This window comes from Grammomys surdaster, unplaced genomic scaffold, assembly GCF_004785775.1.
Source record: "Grammomys surdaster isolate TR1022 unplaced genomic scaffold, NIH_TR_1.0 130, whole genome shotgun sequence".
Classification (NCBI taxonomy): domain Eukaryota; kingdom Metazoa; phylum Chordata; class Mammalia; order Rodentia; family Muridae; genus Grammomys; species Grammomys surdaster.
The window spans coordinates 26,843,640-26,858,300 of record NW_021604588.1 but is presented as its reverse complement, the minus strand read 5'-3'; the positions used below and the strand labels follow the sequence as shown (position 1 = coordinate 26,858,300).

The 14,661-nt window shown below is 38.2% G+C and overlaps 1 protein-coding gene across 2 annotated transcripts in view; it reads left to right on the top strand.

Annotated features, from left to right (window-relative positions):
* Positions 1 to 1,085: 1,085 nt before the first annotated feature.
* Positions 1,086 to 14,661, top strand: part of Cd46 (CD46 molecule) — a 34,065-nt gene continuing 20,489 nt past the window's right edge. For both annotated transcript variants that reach the window (XM_028759545.1, XM_028759544.1), the window contains exons 1-6: positions 1,086 to 1,213; positions 4,997 to 5,185; positions 5,858 to 5,960; positions 7,639 to 7,724; positions 8,503 to 8,700; positions 12,967 to 13,149. In XM_028759545.1, the coding sequence (XP_028615378.1) occupies positions 1,087 to 1,213; positions 4,997 to 5,185; positions 5,858 to 5,960; positions 7,639 to 7,724; positions 8,503 to 8,700; positions 12,967 to 13,149 (886 nt within the window). In that variant the 5' untranslated portion in view covers position 1,086. The remainder of the gene's footprint in view (positions 1,214 to 4,996; positions 5,186 to 5,857; positions 5,961 to 7,638; positions 7,725 to 8,502; positions 8,701 to 12,966; positions 13,150 to 14,661) is intronic.

Sequence of the window (14,661 nt, the reverse complement as noted above, 5' to 3'; positions counted from 1 at the left end):
ACTTTAATAAAACATTTCTCATGACCTGGGAAAAACACCTCTAATTTGAATCCTCTCCCTTCATTTTGACTCTAGACTCCAGGCATTTGTCAGAATCCTGGGATGTTCACTGTCAACATGGTCACTGAAAGCATTCCAAAGCAGGGCTAACACATAATAGCTCAACTTCAGGAGTGGGCTTGCAATGCTTCCCACAGGGAAGTGTTTGTACAATAATTTACAGCAACAATGGTGTGTGTGTGTGTGTGTGTGTGTGTGTGTGTGTGTGTGTGTGTGTAGGGAGGGTGGCTTTAGAAACTAAGAACCCAGTGAGGAGACCGTTGAGATTTGAGGATTCGTAAGATGAGGTTGTAAGAGAATTCAAATGAGGAAAATATAAGTACTTGCCCTAATCAGATGTGACTAATGCCAAAAACATGTCTGAGGCAGCCTCCTGATAGTGCTTTAGGTCTCTGTTTTTAGGTTCCTGACTTTATTCTTCAAGTTCAAGTTCGGAGCAGTGATCACAGGGCCAACAAGTCTTTCCACTCTTCCTCAATAAAGTGGCCTCCTTGTATATGTGAGCCAAGGTTCGCCCCAGCTGGTAAGCACACCTTAAAACCGCTATACAGAGAATCTGAAGGAGGAATACCTAAAGCAGCAACAGTAGGAAGACAGCCCTGAGCGGAGCACAACCCTGATGAGGGAGGAGCTCTGCACAGCTGAGGGCGAGGCCTGTGCCTCCAAGTCGAATAGTGCAGCAAAGCTGCCGAGGACTTGGGAGTAATGCAGCTACATACCTGAGGAGTTAAAAGTGGTAAGGAAGGAGCCCAGCAAGGCGGGACAATGGAAAATAGTTGAGAAGCCCAAAATTCTTGGCGGGAGCTCAACCCTATGGCCCAGCCCCTTGAACTGAGGTCCCGCCTCACTGCCAGCTGATTGGCCTAGCTTGCACTCCCAGTCACTAACCGGCCAGGAGCGGCCTGGCCACGCCCACCTGTTGTGTCGCTCTGCACTGTTTAGTTTCAGGATTGTTGCGTCTGTTCACCTAGCTCAAAACTTGCCCTCTGGCTTCCCGGCGACCAGTTTTCCTTTCAGTCTGGTGACATGACAGCGGCGCCTCTTAAGCCAGACTCGATGCATCCCCGTCGTAGAAGGAAGAGCTGCACTTTGTTCTGGTGCTCCCTGGGCATCTCCGCTGAGGCCCTTCTGTTTCTGCTGTCTAGTTTATCTGGTAGGATCCAGGAGAAAGGCTGTGTCGCAGAGAAGCTGGGAGGAGCTCAGGAGGACCTGGTAGAGTTCTCCTAGGGTTGTGCAAATGTATGAGTTTTGCTGTGGCTGTGGAGATCATGTACTCCCCATCCCCAGAGTGCAGACCTGCTTAGTAGGCAGCACTTAAGGGGTGGTCAACCTGAGTGGAGAGAGGGGTAGATGTTCACCTAGGGCTCCACTGTGTCAGTAGCAGCTTGCACTGCTTATGCTGTGAGTAAGCAACTCTGGGCTTAGAAGGGAGGGAAAGTCACACTAGGCCTGTTTTATCTTAAGTCGAATGTCCTCGTTGCCTGAGACAGTATGGTCTTGGTTTGCAAATAGCTATTTTGTTTGGCTTTACAGTTTTATTAGATTTTTTCCCACATACAGTATGTTTAATCACATTCGTCACACCCCTACTCCTTGCTTGGAATTATTGTCCATTCCTAGCCAATATAAACAGTGTCTGATTCCATTACCAAATGGCTCTGAGACATCATCGTCCTTTACAGATAAAGTCATAGCAGAAAAAGAACAGTGTAAACATCACTCATGAGACAAGAAGTATAAGTAACACTCTGGTTTTCAGCTTGGCTCATGAACTTAAACTTAGTTTTATCCATCTAACTTTTATCGAAAAAATTAGTTTATACAACCACATTTGAATGGTGTTTCATTACATGGAATAAATACTATACATGGTTACTTTGTAAAAATTTACACAAAGACCTTCAATTTCTTTTGTTTGTAACACTCTGTTTTTGTGTCTGATATATACATAATCTTGTTCATGTAGTCTTTATGTATTTCTGTATTTTTCCTTATCGGCATCCATTCAGCAACTTTTGCCTTCTATGTTAAAGGCTCTGCACTGGTCCCGAGGATAGACATGTTGGGAGGCAGTGACAAACCAGTCTTGTTTCTGTGATAGTCTTCCACTGATTGTTCACACACATGTATGTGTTGGAATGTAAGCAGGCACTTTATCATGCTGATAGATCCCCTATAGCAGATACATAGTATATGATCTATGAATATTTGCTAAAATATTAACCGAAGCAAATATTGACCAAAGCTTAACATGAAGGACTAGAACCATGCTCTGGAGTCAAGGAACATGCTTCTCTGACTGAATCTTAAAATAACTGAGGGGCAGGACATTTAATCCAAACTCTGACACTTTCAACCACTGGTTTGTCACTGTTTCTTACATGGAACGTTCTCCTGATATTTTGTATCTGACTGTCTTCTCTTCAGACTTAGTTGCAGCCTTACCTCCCAGGGAGACCTCCTCTGAAGATCCTCAGTAGGCATGACCCAGCTTCACTCGTCTCTCCACTTGCAATCATATCTATAAAACTCGATTTTCTGATCTCTACCTCTCTGAAGAGGAAGCAAGAGATCTTTTCATTTTTCACATGAGTGACTCCTAATGTTTCCTTGTTTTTTGTTTTGTTTTTGTTTTTGTCTTATTGTTGGTGCTCTTACAAAACTCAACCACCAGAATGTTAAATATATTTGGACAAGGCTTGGAGCACGCACAGAAAAGATTCTTCCTGCTTGCAGGAGGAAAGTTCTTTAAAAAAAAACTTTGCTTTTCATCAATCACTATAAAAATTCACTTCACAAGAAATAGAAGGGGCAGGTACTAGCATAATTGGAAACCTATGGATTTTTTTTTTAAAGAATAATGTTTGGGATGAGCTAAAAGAAGATTCTGCAGTTATTTGAAATAGAGAAAAACAGAAAAAAATGAATATGATATAACATAAATGAAGGAAAACAAGATAAAATCTGAAAAGCAAAATATAGATTGAAACCCAGAAAACATAAAAGGAAAACTTATTGTGCTAGGTAGGGGAAATTCAAGGAGAAGAAGGTCTCATTCTCAGAACAACTCGATTTGTAAGGAAAGCGGTGTGTAGCTGGACAGTGCTCATCAGGAGTGCAGAAGAGAATCTGTCACATTTTGAGGTTGATCTCTTTCCTTCAGAAGAGTGACTGCTTCTGTGAAGCTGCAGTCTCCTGTTATGGCTGCTCTCTTAGGCCTATTTTAGGTCTTGCTTCGATCAGTAAATGCCTATACTAGTATCTCAGTCGTTACTGTGTTCTACAATGCAGGAAATAGTCTTTATATGGTCAAATGCTGAGTTATAAAATCCTAGTAAACAGACAAAAAAGAAAGAAAAAGAAAAATAATAAATGCCTCTCTTCTTTCTCCAATGTATAAATCTTTAAAATGACTATTTTCATTATGAAAATCATGACAATATAATCCTTGCAAGTGTCTTTGTTGCACTCTCATGTTCCTGAGAGAAGCTGGTCCTGGACATTGTGGACACATGATGACTAGATTTCACCTTACCTGTTAAACACAGCCACATGTGACCTATCTGAAATACCCTAATAGGGGACAGCCCAAAGAAATGGAACTGAGTGCGGCTTTCAGAGTTGAAACACAAGATGTTCCCTCCAAGTGTCTAAAAAAAGAGGAGAGTTGCTCAGCATACATACTTAGGAACTAGACTGAGGATTAATGTAAGCAAAGACATTCCCAGGTGGGACACAGCTGACCAGTAGTTACTTAGTTTGACACGAAAGAGACAAGAGAACGGTAGAGTACTAAAACGAATCATGAGAGGTGAGTGGCTACTTTGGAGCAGTTCAAGTTATGATGTGTTTATCCGATGTGTGGAACAACTTGATCCAATGTGATCCTTGGCTCAGTCATCTTGAGTCTAGACTAGAGCTGCTGTAATGTCCCCAAGCATCATAAAAGGCAATTTCTTGAGGACTAAACACAGGATACCGTGGCATCTGCCTTGGGGAGTCCCAGATGAGGACTAGAAAGGGACAACTGCATTGGCAGTGGTGCCCAGTGTAGCCTGGACACAGGTTGCCTAGATTGACACCTAGTGTGCTACCTACACTAGCATTCCTAAAGTGGTTTCTCCACTTGTGATTCTTCAGTTTTCTTGTCCAATAGAGGGGAACTCTGTTTAAATGATGAGCACAAAGACAAGTTAGTCAAAGATATGTTTGGCACAGTGCTGAGTATTTGGTATTTCTAATTTTTTTACAAAGAATCCTTATCACTATTGTTATGAAAAAATAAGTTCTGGTATCTGTTATCACTGTACTTATGGGAAAATACAAACCACAGTATTTGGAATTCACTTTCTAATTATAGCAGCAATGCAAAATGAATCCATAGTAAACTAGCAAAGTGTAAATATTTTGACAGGAAAGAAACATTAACACAGAAATGTTTACAGCTAAACTAATAAAATTTTTTTTAAAGAGTGGATGAAAACAGCAAAGAAATATGATTTTCAGATATCATCAAAGCAAATTTCCTGAATAATAAAGAATTTGAATTTCAATCACAGTACTCAGTCAGCTTTGGTACTGGGTACTAGACAAGTGCTAATTAACGACACACAGTCCTTAACAGTTTCATGAGCCATGTCTTAGGATAACAGTCATCAGAACATGATGCTCTCATAGCTTTCTTTTTTAAAAAACGCAAACCATCAATCATATCTTTTTACTTTTGAATAAAGATTATTTAATAGGTGTTATTTTGAACAAGTCACGGCGTTCTTGCTCTGTCGCTGCTGCTTGAGTAAAGAAAGGCATGCCACATTTAGAATCTTGCTGAGAACATTTCTACTTTTTCTATCCTTCCCGCTATAAGATAACATTTTCCAGTTGATAAAAGTGGCACTCACACTGCATCTTCATGCTCTTGCTGTACTGTTCCTAGATGCCTGTGAACTGCCACCGCCATTTGAAGCCATGGAACTCAAGGGTACACCTAAACTCTATTACGCGGTTGGAGAGACAATAGAATACAAGTGTAAAAAAGGGTACCGATATCTGTTTCCATACCTGATGATTGCTACCTGTGAGCCAAATCACACATGGGTCCCTATTTCAGACGATGGTTGTACTAGTAAGTAAACTCAACTTTTTGTTTGTTTGATTGCTTGATTGTTTGATTGATTTTAGACATTTTAGAATGGGGTCATATACCCCTATTGCAGGGATGAGATTCCTGTGTGAAACAAGGCTTTGATTTAAATGAGGGTTTTTTTCCCCTCAGGCTTTGAGAAATTTATAGGGAATCTATTTTTTTTTTCCTTAGTTGATTTTCTAATTGCTACTCTTGTGCTTCCCCTTTGTCTTCGTTACTTTTCTGACACTGAGATAAATAACATGACCAGGTTTAATTGGGCTGATAGTCTCAGGGGTTAGATCCATAATGGTTTTCCAGACATGGTGGCAGAAAGAAATGGGGGCTTCCATCTCAGAATGGCAAGCAGGATCAGCAAGTATAATGGGAATAGAACAAATCTTTTGAAACCTCAAAGCACACCCCATTTCAGTGACACTCTTCCTCCAGCATGGCTTCATACACTTCCTACTCTTCCCCACACAGCCACCGACAGGGGGCCCACTATTCAAGTGCCTTTATGGAGGGCATCTTATTCGAACCACCACACTCTTAGAATGAAATCATTAAATAAGCCACACACGCAAAAGAACCATATGTGATTTTTGACATTGATTCAAGTGCAACTGGCACTGGAGCTGGATAAAAATTTTCATTGTTATTTTCTTCTAGAAGTTCAATGTACTGTGTTACAGGACCCTTCATTCGGCAAAGTACACTACATAGATGGCAGATTTTCATGGGGTGCTCGAGCTAAATTTACTTGTATGGAAGGGTAAGTTGGTCCTTATGGGAAATAAGGTAAATGTTCCTGACTCCATTATTTTACTTCTCTTTTTAAGCATTCAAATAAATATACCTTAATTTTGCTTCTATGTGACAAGTTGTGCTGCTCCTAGCCAATCAATATTTGGGTACTTTATGGAAATAGGAGAGATATTCAATAAATAAAGAAACTGAAGGAAAACATGTATGTATAATACTTGCTGTATCTAATAATATGTCTATGACCAACATTAAGAATGGGAAAATATCCCAGGGGTAATGATTCATATTTGAAATTCCAGCACTCAGGGGGATGAGACAGATGGATCTCCATGAGTTTAAGGGCAGTCTAGGACACACAGTGAGTTCTAGACCAGTCTGGGATACAGCTCCAAAGAGGGCGGGTAATTATAGTGACCTTACCCTTCCCAATCAAGTATAGCCACTGCAACTCAAGGCTGAAGTAGGGTTATCATGAAACTGAGGTAGAATTGCTAACCAAAGGAGAATTCTGGAAGGTATTAACAAGTCGAATGTTAAGACGACTCATATTAACCACCATGTAACAAGATATTTCAGTCGGAAAACATTGTTTTCTAGACTGTTACTTAACCTGAAATGTCTCAAAAGGAGGCATTAGCCACTGAGTAACAGTCTTTATTCCCTAGGGCTCTCTCAGAAGTAATTATGAGTTCTTGGGGAAAGTAGGGTGTGACTGTACACAGAATTTCATTGATCATTTTTTAACTATCACATAAAAACATCCAATTAAAGCTATGTGGAGGAAAATTTCTAGGCACATTTAGGGAACCAAACATTCAGGCCATAAATCTTTCTCAAAGACACTGTAACCTTGTTGAGAAACCCAGTAGGTACAAAATCCATCGAGCAAAATAACAAATACCAGAGAAGAGTACTTCATAGTGGTGACAAGGAGGGTCCCAAATAATAATCTGTGGATTTAAATCATGGAGAGACATGATAGGATTAATCCTGAGCTTCTAGAAAGACATTATGATCATAAAATAAGTAAGAGAGAACATTATTTCTACTTGCTGTATATCAGACTCTAGTTTATCTAAATCTCTTGAACAATCCTATGAAATGTTTGATTTTTTTTTTTTATGAGAGGTCTCACTAGGTAGGCCTGGAGCTTGCTGTGTAGACTAAACTGGCTTTGAACTCATAGAAACATGCATGCCTCTACCTCCTGGGTTCTGGGATTAAACTTGTATGCTACCACACCTAGCTATTTGTATGTTTTCAGCTGAGGGAGGAACAAGAGAAACTTTAAATGGTCTGCCAGAGGTTAAGTAGCCATCAGTCATGGAACTAGGACGGGAGCCAGCCCAGACAGTCCTTCCTAAGGAATCCTTTCTCCTTCTCTGCTCCTCCCAGAGCAGAATGGATGAGCAAAGATGCAGAAGCATAGTGATATGACTGTAGGAGGTAGCAAAGATGCCAGGAGACATCACATGTTCCTAGATACCGCAGCGTGTGTTCACAGACAAACTCTTCATCTGATTTAAATTTATTTCTGTTGTTTAATACTTTCATTATACCTTAAAAACCTATCCCTCAAATTACTATACTAAGGGAAAAAAACTATTTAAAACTGTCCTTCATTGCTGTGTGTCTCTCACCAGCTACCAAAGAAAGTAGTAATTTTTTTTTCTTTGCTCATCTAGTTATTACTTAGTTGGTATGTCAGTTCTACACTGTGTGCTTAAAGGTGATGATGCATACTGGAATGGCCATGTCCCAAGCTGTAAAAGTAAGTAAATTCTCTTTTTAAAGTTTAGACTCTGAGTTCTCAACCATTTTGGCCTGAGGACCCTATTATGATTTTAGATTGATAAGAACTCCCCCCAAAAAACCTTTCTCCGTGGTTATATCTATTGATATTAATCATGTTGGAGATGCTTTAAAACAATTATTTCTTTTTAAGGACAATAAACTCAGATGTTTTTATCGAAATTTCAAAAAGTAAGGCTAAGGGACACTGCTTTCCGGTTGTGATCGTTTCAATATTTGGCTTAGAGGAAGACATTGGGAATTAATACACTTGATTATCAAACTTTGTAGCTTCTGCAAAAGCTTATTGGACTGTGAGAATGAAAATGATAACTGATAATATGCCAGTATGATTGTAAGCCGCCAGCCTACTGAATGAAAGTAGCCGTCTCTTACCACACATATCTCATCAGTGTTCAGTTTAATTTTTTACATCACAGTTTTTCATCAGTCGATCATCATCTTCCCTATAGAGTAGCACAAAACTTAGCATGGTCTCACAAATAAACTTGGTGTTTTCCCTTGTTAGGAAAATGAGTATTTGTCCTAAAGGATCATGTCTTAGTGCTTTAAACTTGGAGTGATGGATTTTGTCATAGAAACTCTCCTCTAGATGAAAATTGAGGTCATAAATAAATTACAGAAATCTTGTATTGATGAATTTGTTTAAAATAATTTGTAGAACTTTCTAAGAGTGTAGTGCGTAAAGACGCTATCTTATTTTTAACTTTTATTTCCCCTTTTTCCTTTTTATAAAGAGGTCTATTGTTTACCACCTCCAAAAATAAAAAATGGAACACACAGTTTTACTGATATAAAAATATTCAAATACCACGAAGCAGTAATTTACAGTTGTGATCGTAACCCAGGACCAGATGAATTTTCCCTTGTTGGAACGAGCATGCTATACTGTGCTGGCCATAACACTTGGAGTAACCACCCTCCGGAGTGTAAAGGTAACCATCTTTCTTCATTTGGAAATAGTTTTACCTAAAAGTAAACATAGTAAAAGCCTATGTACTTCCTCCTCTTATGAAACTGTGTTCTAATCTATTTCATAGTTTTTAAGTTAAATTTAAAAATAATTCTAGTTATGGTATTCTCTTCTCATTTCCTGGCCTGTGAGCTACTTCCCATAGCTAGGATATTTTTGTTTGAAAGAACCAAAAACTCAACATATACTGGCTGGATAACATTGATAAAAAAGAGTTCTCTGTGTTACAGGAAAATGGAGCAGTCTAGATACAGGTAATGGCAGAGTAGATTATAATCAGCAGTCCTCTCTCTGAAAGAATTAGAAAATCTGGACAAAAATGTTTGGGTTTTATATTGTTTTGTTTTAATTCTAAAATGTTTAAGAGTCTGAAGAGTTACTAAAACCATGGAGACACTTGGCTTTTCTCTTGAAAGACAGACAGCACCGAATCATAGCAAATGTTTATTCATCCACACCTGTAAGGTCAATAGAGTCTAGGTACTAAGACATTTTTGTTTTGTTTTGTTTTAGTTATTTTGATCTAAGGTGTTCCCATGTAACCCCGGCTAGCCTAGAACTGAGATCCTCCTACTTCTGCCTCTCAAGTGCTGGAATTAAAGGTGTATGCCATCATGCCTGATGACTAATAGAATTTTTTACAAATACAAAAATCTAGTAACTGAAAATACATTATTTATTCTCCAGAAATGAAAGTAGAAATCAGTAAAGAAATCCACAAAATTTGAAAATTGTGCAAGAGATTTCTAAATAATCTATTGGTAAAGAAGTCAGAAGGAGCCGGGCGGTGGTGGCGCACGCCTTTAATCCCAGCACTTGGGAGGCAGAGGCAGGCGGATTTCTGAGTTCGAGGCCAGCCTGGTCTACAGAGTGAGTTCCAGGACAGCCAGGGCTACACAGAGAAACCCTGTCTCGAAAAACCAAAAAAAAAAAAAAAGAAGTCAGAAGGAAAATTGGGAAGTATGTGAAATCCATAAAAATGAAAATGTCTTAGAATGTCAAATTTTGCCAGGGTTCACCTGAAGAATTAGTTCCTAGCAAATATGTTTGCTTTATAAAAAGAAAAATTGTAAACTGGGGACCTAGGGACGTATTCCTAGCCTTCCATTGTAAAATCTAAAGAGAAAATTAAACCTGAATAGCAAGTTGCAAGAAAGTGATAAAAAAATACAGATATCAATGAAACTGAAGAGGGAGAAGGGAACAAGAAAGGTAATTGAAACCAACATCTAAGTTTTAGAGAAGATGGATAAAGTAGATAAACCTATAATCAGACTCACTCTCTCTCTCTCTCTCTCTCTCTCTCTCTCTCTCTCTCTCTCTGTGTGTGTGTGTGTGTGTGTGTGTGTGTGTGTGTGTGTGAAGCAATATTAAGAATAAAAAGAAGTGCATCACTAAAGATCCTTCAGATATTCAAAGATGATAAGGAAATATTACACACAGTTTCATGGCCATCAGTTTGACAACTTAAATGTAACTGACGTTTCTCAAAGATGCAAGGTACCAACTTCACTAGAAATAAAGATAAACTAAACAGTCCTTATCTCTAGAGAAATAAAATTTGTAGTTAACAGCACTTTCCTGAGACCAAATATTGTAAATACTATAATAAAATTATCAGCAATATCTTTAAAATATAACACTAAAATGTTCAATAAGACATGAGACGATCAAACCTATGATACATAAGAAGAGAAGTTTCTCATGACCAAAGAAGACGCCCTGGTGTAGCTCAGGGCTACAAGTCCACTTCAGTACAAAGTTAATCAGTGCAATTCACCATCAAGAGTTATATATATTTCCTAACCCTATGTATAGTCACTTTATTAGGTGAAAAAAGAGGAACAACTACAAAAACTAAACAAGAGTATCTGACATAATTTATTATGTTTTCATGATAAGACTCAGCAAACTAGGAGAAAATAATTATCCTTTCATTGATAAACAATGTCCTGCAAAAGTCCCATAGTCAACATTATGGTAAAAGACTCCATTTTTTTTTTCTAATTAAGAAAGGATCTGGCTAAATACAATCTGCTCTCACCACTCTGCTGGAGGGCCTGCCCAGAACAATAAGCTATGAGAAATAAAAGGCAAAGAGAGTAAAACTGTTCCTGAATACACCTTGAGATACTGTACACACACACACACACACACACACACACACAGCAGTACCAGGTACTGGCAAAGAGATGGAGTAGTTGGAACTGAGACATTGCTGGTAAGAACAACCCAAAGTGGAGCAAGGATTTTGAAGAATACATTTGGAAATTTTTTTTATATGCATACACTGAAATAAATATATATGATAATATACATCTATATATTAGTTACTTTTATTGTCACTGTGACAAAATACCTGATAAGAAACAAATTAAGAAATGACACTCTGGCTCATACTTTAAGAGGACACAGCAACTCATGGAGAGAAGAGCACAGTCACAAACATCTCCTTGGTGGCAGGATTGTGACTAGGATTTCTCGAATCTTAGTAGAACAAGAAACAGAACCGACAGGAAGTGGAACAGGATTATAAAACTTTGAAGTCCACTCCCAGGGTCCCACTTCCTCCAAAGAGGGTTCCACCTTCTAAAGGTTCCACAGTTTCCCCAGCTAGTGCTCAAACACTGAGTGTGTCTGGTCCATTTGGCATTCAAGCCACTGCATGTACCACATGACTCAGCAACCCACATTAAATGGAAACACGCAAACAACATGTCTAAGGATGTTCTGGATACCTTATTTACAATCATCCCAAACTGGAAACACATTCACCGTATGAAATGAGGAACAAATATCTATTGCTAATAGAAATAATAAATTAACACTCAGGAAAAAAACAGAGTAAATTTTTGGCTTATGCAAAACCACAAGTGGATCCCTCATCCCTAGTACTTAGTGAAACAGTGAAAGGCAGGTGGTCCACTTACATGATATGAATAGAAAACAGACAAATGGCTGGCTGTTTATAGAAGTAGGAAAGCAAGGATGTGTTACAAGCAGACCTGGAGAAATTTTAGAGTGCTAGAACTTCCCTGTGTATAAACTGTGTTAGATAAGTGTGCCCCTTAATATGTTTTTCTCAGACCTCCACTGTACTTGAAAAGGTGAGTTTTACAACATTCAAATTATAGCCAATATCCCTAACTTTAAATATAACTAAATCTTCATAGCCATATTTATTTATGTATTATAAATAATATAATAAATATTATATAACTAAATAAAAGATTAGTTGAACTGAAGACAGGTCAGTGGAAATCCAACATAATTTATCAAGAATTTTTTTTAAAGAGGATTGACTTACAGACTTATGAAGAACATTAAGTAGTTAAATATAAATGTAATTGGTAAAGAACAGTACAGGAAATCACTTGAGCCAGGGATGGCTCTAAGTACATGCAATCTTAGAAAATAAGACCCCATCTCAAAATATAATTGAAAATTACTTGAATAAATACTGACAAAAAATTACCAACATTGGATTCAAAACAATCTCACATCTAGGAAACTCAGTGAACTTTCTCTGTCTTTCTGTCCCTCTCTGTCTCTCTCTGTTTCTGAGACAGAGACAGAGAGAGAGAGAGTGAGCAATTTGGTAGGTTTTAGTAGTTTGCTACTTCAAAGAACCACAAAAGCAGTAAACAATCAGGAGGTAAAAGCTGGCTTCTCTTAATTGAGGCTGGGAGACAATGGTGTTTATTAAAACGAAATAATTAACCTATGATCTTTCATCAAGAAGAAACCCTTCAGGACAGAATGTTTAAAATAAGTGAACCATTTCCACATAAACCAAAGCTGAGAACCTTACTAGTCAACCTTCAAGAATTGTTAAAGGAAGCTCTGGGCTGAAAGGAATAGAGGCTTAGGCCCACATGATCGGGTCTTAGCTGCTGCTCGGGTTTTACCTCACAGTGTATTCTGACATATCCACAGTGCCTAGCCTAGCAATATTTGTCCCTCTCCCACAATCCTTTCTGTAGAGTATGAATCAATCTACTAGATTTGACTCCTTTTACCTCTTAAGGAATATGCAACAATGGAAGATACCCTGTGCATTGGCATAGGTTGAATATTAACGTGAACTTTTGAGCGAGCTGTGTGCTCATATATTTAGAACACAAAATATGTTTCTTTAACTCTAGGTTGTAGTTTTAAGTTTCAGAAAACTAATATGAAAAATAAACCAGATTTTTATTAAACTCTTTGCAATTTTTCCTCTTTTCAGTGGTAAAATGTCCATTTCCAGTGCTACCAAATGGTCGACAGATACCAAGAGCTAGAAAAAAATTTTCCTATCAAGAAACAGTGATGTTTGAATGTGTGGAGGGATTTTACATGGAAGGCAGTAGCATGGCGGTCTGTAGTTCTCATAGCTCTTGGATGCCATCTATCCCAAAATGTCTTAAAGGTACAAAGGTTGTATTATTTCCCCCCTTTTTTAATTTTTCTGTTGTTTTTTTCCTTGCTTGTTTTAAAATTTGTATCTTTGACATTAAATATTATGATACCAGAAAAGCAATAATTTAGTACCCACCTCAAGCCTGTGCCACATATATGACATAAAATTCTGCTACTGTGGGCAGGTTTTCTGTTTTGATTTTAGTTTATTAGATAGAGCATAGCAGAATGTAAGTTTTCCTAAGAATACTTCTGTATAGAAAGTGGATTGCGACAAACTTTCAGAGTAAATTGAAGCCTTTTCACTGCTATATAATTAAGTCAAGAATGAAAGTCATGGGCTCATGAGAGGGAAAGGTGGTCGAAATTCCATTGTTCTGGTTTCCAGTGTGGTCTACCTCGGTATAAAACCTCCAGCTTCGAGTTATTCAGGTTCAGTAAAACTTTGCTCACTTTTTCTTAAAAAATATTTTAAATTCCTGTTGATTTTTTTTCAGACACTCTTTAAATTCCCACAGTGTCAACTTAGTCATCATTTAGTCCATTTAATAGCGCAGAGGGACAAGATATATTTGCAGCCATTTCATTTGTCAGACGCAGTAACTCTATCCGATTTGCCACAGCTCCACACATGAAGAGGAAAGTAAACTTAGAAAAGTTATATCAATTTTAAATGTGTATTTCAATGTGTAAAATTAATAATATTGGGTTCAAGACTTAAGTAAAGTACCATTAAAGGATTTAGCACAGTGCCAGTAGATAGGAGGCTCTTACAGTTAGCTACCATGTCTTCTCTATGAATGAAAAGGGAGGTTCTAGGCTTCTGTTTGTTGAGGGTGTTTTCTGTACTAAGCTTTGCTAATTTATATTTTTTTCAAGTGACTTGCTTACACTTTTGCTCTTTATCATGTTAGACTCAGGTGATGTTTCAGTTTTTGAACTGTCATCAGTTTAGGGGTGGGAGTCTTGTTAGTTTGTTTGTTTGTCTTGTATGTAGCCCAAGCTAGCCTCAAAGTCACACTACTCCTTTAGTCCCTTCACTACTAGAATTACAGGCATCCAACACGCCCAACTTTTCAGTTCTTTTTAAGTAGCACATATAAATAGAAATTTTTGTTGCCACCAGAACAAGACCTGCATTTTCCATTTCCTTCCCACTCCCTTTACCTACTTACAATTTTTATTCGTTTGTTATTTTTGTCTTTTCCAGCTAGCTTTGACAACAGAGACTGAATTTCTTAGCAACTGAGAGCTAGGGAGTCTCTACTACTGAAATGAAATAGAAGGTTTTCTGGAGACACCTACTCAGCTGCTGTTAAGCACAGAGAAGTTGTTATCATGGGAGGAGCCACTAACTCCACTTCAGTGCTTCCACGTAGAGGCTGCACCAGCCAGACAGAGGACAGAGCAGCAGGCAGGGCAGACTGTACACAGGATCATAGCTTGACTTTGCCTAAACAAACTGATTTCATTTCTATGAGCTTTGGATTCCTGTTGCTCTTACAAGGATATTGAACTCAAG